This window comes from Primulina tabacum, chromosome 14 (assembly GCF_025594145.1).
Source record: "Primulina tabacum isolate GXHZ01 chromosome 14, ASM2559414v2, whole genome shotgun sequence".
In the NCBI taxonomy this organism is placed as follows: domain Eukaryota; kingdom Viridiplantae; phylum Streptophyta; class Magnoliopsida; order Lamiales; family Gesneriaceae; genus Primulina; species Primulina tabacum.
In genome coordinates this window covers 31,846,288-31,855,424 of record NC_134563.1, presented here as the reverse complement: position 1 = coordinate 31,855,424, position 9,137 = coordinate 31,846,288, and the positions used below count along the sequence as shown (strand labels likewise).

General features: G+C 33.7%; 1 protein-coding gene across 2 annotated transcripts; it reads left to right on the top strand.

Annotated features, from left to right (window-relative positions):
• The first annotated feature begins 2,682 nt into the window (after positions 1 to 2,682).
• On the top strand, positions 2,683 to 7,939 carry LOC142524242 (transcription factor GLABRA 3-like). 2 transcript variants are annotated; one of them, XM_075628128.1, is made up of 9 exons: positions 2,683 to 2,820; positions 2,961 to 3,408; positions 4,148 to 4,402; positions 4,929 to 5,025; positions 5,190 to 5,204; positions 5,286 to 5,342; positions 5,436 to 6,290; positions 6,660 to 7,103; positions 7,588 to 7,939. In XM_075628128.1, the coding sequence occupies exons 3-9, from the start codon at positions 4,374 to 4,376 to the stop codon at positions 7,657 to 7,659; spliced, it is 1,569 nt and encodes a 522-aa protein (XP_075484243.1). In that variant the 5' UTR covers positions 2,683 to 2,820; positions 2,961 to 3,408; positions 4,148 to 4,373; the 3' UTR covers positions 7,660 to 7,939. The 2 variants fall into 2 exon arrangements, with proteins under 2 accessions (XP_075484243.1, XP_075484245.1); XM_075628130.1 differs by having other exon boundaries at positions 2,692 to 2,820; positions 3,218 to 3,408.
• Positions 7,940 to 9,137: the final 1,198 nt, after the last annotated feature.

Genomic DNA, 9,137 nt, shown 5'->3' with positions numbered 1-9,137 from the left:
TGCATTTTCAGATACAAAAAGGGTCACTAAATCATATATACATGTTGTAAATGCCTCTGCTCGAACTGAAATTCCAAAGAATAAATTGAAGACACTCATGATGTCATTAAAAGCTTGAAGCGTGGAAGGCCAATCGATTCCAATGATAAAAATTCTCGAAAAAGAAAAAGTATAGAGAAACACGATGATCACAAAATAGATAATAATATTCCGGCAGAAATACATGATGATGAAAATATCTGTTAGAACCACAAACTGATGAGTTCGTGAAATCTCTATCAAATATATTAATACTGGAAAAATATGAAACCGTAAAGATATAAAAGAAATTGATGAGATATTTTCATACAATACAGTATTTGACATCATACATGACAATGAAGATCATGAACCAAAATCTTTTGGTGAATGTAAAAATCGAAAGATTGGATAAAATAGAAATATGCCATCCATGTTGAATTGAATTCGCTAAATCAACGTAACGTTTTTGGAACTATAGTCCTTACATCTGAAGATGTAAAACCTATGGGATATAAATGAGTTTTTATTCGGAAGCGAAATGAGAAAAATGAAATAGTAAGATATAAAGCTCGACTTGTTGCACAAGATTTTTCTCAAAGGCCTGGAATTGATTATGAAGAAACTTATTCTCCAGATATGGATGCAATTAAGTTTCGTTATTTTATTAGTTTGGAGGTATCTGAAAATTTATAAATGTGTCTTATGGATGTTGTCACAACTTAGTTATATGAAAATCCCTGAAGGATTTAAGATGCCTGAAGCACAAAGTTCAAAACCCAGAGAATGTTATTCTGCAAAATTACAAAGATCGTTATATGGGTTAAAATAATCCGGCCGAATGTGGTATAATCAGCTAAGTGAACACTTAATGAAAAATGATATGTTAACAATTCAATATGTTCTTGCGTTTTCATTAAGAAAACAACATCCAGATGCATAATTATTGTTGTATATGTTGATGATTTAAACTTCACTGGAACGAATAAGGAATTCAAGAAGTTGTGTCGTACTTGAAGGAATAATTTGAAATGAAGGACTTTGGAAAACAAAATATTGTGTGGGTTTGCAAATTGAAGAAAAAGAATGTGGAATATTTGCTCACAAGTCAAATTATACAGAAAATGTCCTTAAACATTTTAATATTGATAAATCAAATCCTTTAAGTACTCCAATAGTTATTAGATCATCAAACATAGAAAAAGATTCATTCCATCTATGTGAAGATGATGAAGTTATTCTTGGTCCAGAAGTATCATATCTAAGTACTATTGGTGCCCTTATGTATCTTGCAAATTGTACAAGACCTGATATATCTTTTGCTGTAAATTTATTGGCAAGATTTAGCTCACATCCAACAAAAAGACACTAGAACGGAATTAAACATATATTCCGTAATCTACGAGAAACGACGGACTTGGAACTTTCGTATTCAAAAGATACCAATCAAATCATAATTGGTTATGCTGATATTGGGTATTTATCTGATACACACAAGGCATGTTCCCAAATCGGATATGTATTTACTCGTGGAGGCACTGCAATTACTTGGCGTTCACAGAAACAAACACTCGTAACAACTTCATCAAATCACGCCGAGATTATTGCATTACATGAAGCAAGTCGTGAATGTGTGTGGCTAAAATCAATGACCAAACATACCCAAATCTCATGCGGATTATCATTTGACAAGAAGCCTGTGATACTATATGAAGATAATGTTGCATGTGTTGCTCAAATGAAAAAGAATACATAAAAAGCGACCAAACTAAATATATTCCCCCTAAATTTTTCGCATTCACCCAAGAGCTTGAGAAGAATAAAGATATTGATATCTGTTACATTCAATCAAGTGAAAACTTATCATATCTCTTCACAGAGGCACTTGCTACGGCAATATTCAGAAAACATGTATATAACATTGAGATGCGCAATCTACGAAGTTTGTGAAGAATCGTTCTTGTTAACCCCCAATTTTACGTGACTACACTTTTTTTCCTTACTGTGATTTTTATCCCAATGAGTTTTTCCTAGTAAGGTTTTTAACGAGACAATAAAAAAAATACGTAATGAAGAAAATCATTGTATCATAATTATCATCACAAGGAGGAGTGTTGAAAATAAAGGTTGAAATTATTGAATGTTGAAAATAAGAATTGTAAATATTGAAAATTAGTGTGTGATGATGTATGTAATGATGTATTTATTTTTGGATTATTTCCAAAGAAATTTTATAAATAGGTCTCTCAAATTGTGAAGAAAAATACAATTGAGTGGATAAAATTTTATAAAAATATTTAATTTAATATATATGTGATTTTGATATTTTTATTTTTTAATATAAATTTTTATTTTTAACATTTATAACTTTTTCCCAGAAATCAATAATTTTTTGGCCGCAGTCTATTTTTCAAAGAAATTCTATAAATTGGTCTCTCAAATTGTGAAGAAAAACATAATTGAGTGGATAAAATATTATAAAAATGTTTAATTTAATATATATTTGAGTTTGAAATTTTTATTTTTTAATATAAATTTTTATTTTTAACATCTATAAATTTTTTTTTCCGGAAATCAATAATATTTTGGCCGCAGTCTATTTCTAGCATAAAGAAATCGTGGAGTTTTGTTAGGCCTGTTCTCTGTGTAGGGTCCATTGTCCAAAGTCCCAATCTCCGAAATTTCACGCAGCAACCCAAAAATCTTTAATTGCATTTCGACTTGTTTCCCATTTGTTCTAGAGCAAATTATTCTCCTTCCATCTCCATAGAAATCTGAAAAACTTGGGTTTAGAGTGTTAAGGTGAGTTTAAATGGTGAGCAGGATCTTCAAATCATGTCGTGTTCTTGTCAAACAATACTCGTGCATATTCATAGAACAAGTCTATTGATTCCTCCAAAAAGGAAGCTCATTTATTGGTCTTTTAACCAAAATTTTTGCAGGCCTTTAAAAGGAAAGTTTTATCTTGATTTGGGATTTTGTTTTTGAGGGTCTCATTAAGTTATTGTGATATTTTGACATTGAGCACCAAGAGCTGTGGTCAACAAGAATCCCTTTTCTGGCATATTTTGGATGTGATAAGAATCAACAGCCTTGGACTTGAGAATGCTGTATTTTTGTTCACATTTCTGATGGAGTTTGTCAAACACAAAGTTGGATACTTCTTTAAATAAATATATTTCTTCTTTTCTTTTTGAAGGAAGATTGGTTATTCCAGTTTTATTTTATACATTTATCTGTAAGCTGGGATTTGGAATCCTAGAGTCAAAATGGCTACTGGAAAAACTCAAAGCAAGTCCCAGGGAATCTAAAGAAGCAGCTTGCTCTTGCCATTAGAAACATTCAGTGGAACTATGCCATTTTTTGGTCAATTTCAGCTGAAAAACCGGGGTAAAACTTTAATCTTTGGTACATCTTTATATTAAAAAAAACATGAAAAAATTTGAAGAATCTGATTGCACCGCTTTTCTTTTTGAAATCTTTATCTCCTTTTCTCATCTGACTGTTTTTTTCCCTGTCATTGAAAAGATTGCCACAATGTTTACAAATCTTTTTGCACAATGCCCATTTCTAAAAATCCCATGAAAATCTGTGGGCAAGATAGTTTTAGACCCAAGATTTGTTTTGTGTGGAAAATTTCCATGTTGACCCTTACATCTAAAAAGAACCAACAAAGATGAAGACTATCAAATGCACATCTGATTTTGATGGGCCCTCTGCTCCAGACTTGAACTAAATGATTTTGTTGACTTTCTATTTAGTTTAGTAACCCGTGTTAGCAGAACTTATAATTAGTTCGGTATCTCTTGTTAAACCAATAAATCATCAAGTTTGACTGCATCTGTGGGAAATTTTCCTGATTAAGTAGTGAAATGGAAGGCTCCTATTATTTACTTGTCCTGCATTTTCCCGTGGGCTAAAAATGCATGTGAAATTATACGTGAATAATGTGTGTTTTAGCTATTGTGATACACTTAAATCTAGGAGTGAGATGGAAGGCTCCTAGTATTTACTTGTCCTGCATTTTATTGTGGACTAAAAATGCATATGAAATTATACTTGAATAATGTGTGTTTTAGCTATTGTGATACACTTAAATCTAGCAACTTTACGTGTTCTTATTGTTTAGGGTGTTGACCTGGGGTGATGGGTACTATAATGGAGATATTAAAACCAGAAAAACAGTTCAGGCTGCAGAGTTGAACACAGACCATCTCGGTTTGCAGAGAAGTGATCAATTGAGAGAACTTTTCGAGTCTCTTTCAGCTGGTGAAACCAACCAGCAAGCTAAACGGCCTACGGCTGCGTTGTCCCCTGAAGATCTTACGAATGCCGAGTGGTATTTCTTGGTTTGCATGTCGTTCGCCTTCAGTATTGGCCAAGGGTAAAGATTCTTTTCTTTCGATTTTTTTATCTTGGTGATTTGATAGGGTGCATCAAGTGCTCTTGGATACTGAGTGGCTGTTAGCAACCAAAATGACGTGAGACTTGAGCTGGATCATTAATATTAGCTATAACTTTTAATACAGCGATACATTTTATTCCTAAATAATATCTTACCTTGATTTGAATTAATAGTGATAGTGCAAGCATACCACTTATGAAATAGTTATTTCATTAATTTTACGGAAAATGGTTGAAATAATAAGATGTGAAATCTTCAACGCAAGTCGAAAACTGCAGTACAGATTCCTGACAACTGTACTGTCACCATCTTCAGTTAGCTCATGCGTGAAATTTAAAGGTTGTCTTCTTGTCAGGACCACTAATGCATCTCATTTTTCACATATTCAAGAAGTAGAATTAGCTAAATTTTTACCGTTATAAACCATTAACTCTTTATAGAAGTAATGTACTCGACATCCATCAAACTATTAAACACTAATTATTCTTTTTTTGGATGTGTAAAGATTGCCAGGAAAAACATTTGCAGAAAATCGAACTATATGGTTATGCAACGCCCACCTTGCAGACACCAAAGTTTTCTCTCGTTCTTTGCTTTCAAAGGCAAGTTGAAGAAGCTCCAATAATTTTTTGAAAATCTATTTCTTGATAAATTTTGCTCAAGCTAATCAGATTCCTTTCTTGAATCTTTGAGAAAATTTCTGACTCGTCATGTCCTTCTAATTTCCATGTAAATATACTGGCTGGGCTTGCAATGCATCTTGCAGAGTGCATGTATTCGGGTACTGATTTGTTTTCTGCTTTGGAAGTATATTATTTTCAAAATATTTTATTGTTACTTACATCATGTCTTGTTGGTGCAGACGGTAGTGTGCTTTCCGCATTTAGGAGGTGTGATTGAACTGGGAGCGACTGATCTAGTAAGCCACTTGCAGAGTCCAAAACTGGGTGCAGTATTCTTTTAGGTTTCAAATCATTAATGATAATGACCAATTATGATTTTCTTTCTTAAGGTGCCAGAGGACCCAAATCTAATTCAGCATATTAAAACTTTGTTTCTGGAGATTCCTTCCTTCGTTGTGCCCAAGATTCCAAGTTATGTACCCAACAATAGCACAAAGAACAATGTCCTTATTTCTGAAACGCCTGATAATGCTAACATGCTAGAGAATGAAGTCGATCAGTTTCTTGATTGTCCTGATGTAGAGATTTGTTCTCCAGATGACAGTTCAAATGATTTTGGGGTCGATATGCTGAGAGAAGAATCAAATTTAGCAGAAGGGGTTGATGGAGAAGCTTCTCAAATGCAAAACTGGCCATTTGTGGATGAAGCAGTCAGCAATGGCCTCAACAACTCGACAAACTCGAGCGATTGTATATCTCAAACCTCTGAAAATCCTGAAAATGTCGTCCCACTTGCCGACGGGTATAAGGAAACTAGCAATCAGGGACACAACACTCTAGAAATCTATCAGCAGAAACCGAAGGCTGGTCCTCAAAGTGATGATATTCATTACCACAGCGTACTTACGAATCTTTTGAAAAGCTCCCACCAATTGATTTTTGGTCCATATGTCAGGAATGGAAATAAAGAATCGAGCTTTGTTAGTTGGAGGAAGGATGGGTTGTTGAGTGCCCGATTGCCACAAACCCCAACGCCACAAACTTTGTTAAAGAAAGTTATATTTGAAGTACCTAGAATGCACCAATGTAGGCTTGAATCTGAAAGACAAAAGGGTAAAAAAGATGTCTCTTTGAAGGAAGCTGATGAAAATGACAGAAACCACGTCTTGTCTGAGAGGAAACGACGAGAAAAAATCAACGAGAGATTTATTATTCTAGGGTCGCTAGTCCCATCTGGTGGCAAGGTATGTAAAACTCTTTCATTTCTTTTGAGCATTTGCTTATTACTGTGATTCCGCATTGTTGGCCAACAATAGTACTCTCTTGCTGTGCGTCTTTGCTACATATGTGGCTGTGCAATTGGATCATGCTGTTTTAATCGGAACATGCTGTTCTATGGTATTGTACAGTTTAAAAATTGATTTACACCAATAACAGCTATTATAAATATTGTTTTGTGGCTTTTCTCATGTACATTTTTGGACAAAATGAACAGTTGTCGCTGTATTGGGTTTTAAATAATTGTAGACATGGTACAAAATTAACTCGCCTTTTTTTTAACCATTTTGTTGAGCATATTTACAAGAGAAGATTTTTGGCCATGCTTCTTGCAGGTTGACAAAGTATCAATTCTTGATCATACAATCGAGTATTTGAAAGAGCTCGAGAGAAAGGTTGAAGAACTGGAATCCTACAAAGAAGTGATGGAGCAAGAGTCGAGGACAAAAAGTAAATTGCACGACGCCATTGAACAGACCTCTGATAATTATGGGCAAAACAGGATCGGTAATGGCAAGAAGCCACTGGCAAGCAAGAGAAAAGCTTGTGATATCGATAAAGTAGGACTTGTGAAGAACATGGTTAGATTGAGAGATTCTTCGACAGATGATATAATTGTCAGTATTGTGGACAATGATGTAATAATTGAGACAAGGTGTTCTTGGAAGGAATGTGTACTGCTCGAAGTTATGGAAGCCTTGAGCAAAATACATTTGCATCCACAAAGCGTCCAAACTTCCAACAGCGATGGGGTCCTCTCCATGACCATAAAAACCAAGGTTTGCTTTCCTAATTAAAATCATTATGAATAAATAAAACTTACATAATATAAATCAGTTTGACTTATAGTATGAAATGAGTCGAAACATTTCCTAAGTCAATTGAAGTGGGTATTAGCTTGAGTATTTGCTTGTGGAGCTGGAGTGCTCTTTGCGCGAACGTGATTACAGCCAAATTTTTTCTGCAAACTATAATGGTTCTTACAAAGATTGAAGTATTAAGTTGTTGCACTCCCTTTTTTTCCTCAAGCACGATTGATGCTTGAAAAATTTCACACATGAAGGGCTTGATTAACTCGATATGAGCTAGCTCAAGCTTGAAATTAACAACTTGATTGAATTCAAGCCCAAGAAGTCAGCTTTTTCGAACAAGCACTGCTTGAACAAGACTATGCTCGTATGCTAACTTTCAAATAAGTTTGTATATATAGTATAGATGCGTATATATGCAAGATATCTAATCTTGGAACATCTATATCTGCAGAGTAATGGATTGAAACTTGCGTCAGCAGGAGCTATCAGACAAGCCATTCAAAAGGTTATCAAGAAATGTTGAAGAACATGCTAAAAAATCTTCAAGATTTTAGACTACTTTTGGGTAATGATTCGTATTGAAGTTGTAATGTTCGAATCATCTCATCAGCTGCGGGTTAACACGGATGATGCATTCGAGTTTGGGCATATAATAATTTTCACTCGAATTTCTGTTGATCGGAAAACTATGACAAATCTGTTGGAATGTAGTGTTAGATGGTCAGACCATCAAACCAGTTTGTAAATGTTCTTATTTTCTTATTTTTTTGGATCCCAATGAGAATTAAATGATTTCCTTTTTCCGAAGTTTCTCCACTCGGTTTCATTCCCATGTCTCCTCCTTTCTTCTATTTAATTATTGGTAAAAGAATTGTTTAAAATATAAGTACAAAAATATTAAGATTGTGTGTATATGATTTAGATATTATGGGTAGGTGTTGTAAAACTTATTAACAAAATAAATAAACTTTAATGAATAAAATAAGATAAAATAAATCATGCACAAGTATAAATAATTGTGCGGTGTTTCAAGGCAAAACGATTCACCAGGAATCTTACAAGTTTATAAAAATCAATACTAGTGAAAAACAAAAGCTAACTCCTGAAGGAGCAAACTGCATACAAATATATATTTCAAACCGTCTAATCAAAACTATGGATGTGATAAAGGTAAAGTCGAAATTCTCGAATACACATTAATCAAAACAGTGAATAGGTGTTGTGATTGAATGCTTTCAACACTTGACGACTACACTCCATAAGCCTTGGCTGGATCTTTTTATTAATCTACTGACGTAATTCCTTGCTCTTCCTCTGGTGTTTCACCGCTCTCCTTCAACTCAAAAAACCACACACGCGCAACATCAATGATTTTTATTTATAGACCTCCTTTGCCCTATAGTTTATTCTTTGTATAGAGTTCTACACAAATATGAAAACAATAATTATATTAGGAAATAATTTCTTTTGAACAATAATACAATATCTGGAGATCTTATCATAAATATCAATATTCTAAAAAACCTTATCATATATGCCAATAGTCTAGAAAATCTCATTAGTCTAGAAATAAAAAACTCCATACTCAACAAGGAAACATATATTAAAGAATAAAATATTCATTTCAATATCTCATTTTTGCCTTTCTGGGCAAAAATCCAAAAATGGTATTATCTTTCTGATATGCATTATTTCCACATGTATAATAACTTGATGGGATCGGTTATGGGCACCTACGAGGGTGCTTTAAACACAATATTCTCAATGAGCTGCAATAGCTCGTGTTCTAAGAATGTAAACACCGATGAATTAAATCGAGTTTAGTTTTAAACCAAGCGAAAAATACTCGAAGTAATCATTCGTTAAGAAAGCTGATCAGTTTAAAGCTTTTAGCTTGTGTCAATTGATTAACTGAAATAAGGGGGATCGGTTCTTGCTTATATCATTTCAGTTATGGTGAGAACTGAACTGATATCAGCTCGAACTGATCAAATCAGTTTA

Excerpts from the sequence above, each read along its gene's own strand:
- LOC142524242 (XM_075628128.1), top strand. The coding sequence starts at position 4,374 with ATGTCGTTCGCCTTCAGTATTGGCCAAGG. Across the intron at positions 4,403-4,928 it reads GCCTTCAGTATTGGCCAAGG|ATTGCCAGGAAAAACATTTG; the intron begins GTAAAGATTCTT and ends GGATGTGTAAAG. Across the intron at positions 5,343-5,435 it reads AACTGGGAGCGACTGATCTA|GTGCCAGAGGACCCAAATCT; the intron begins GTAAGCCACTTG and ends TTCTTTCTTAAG.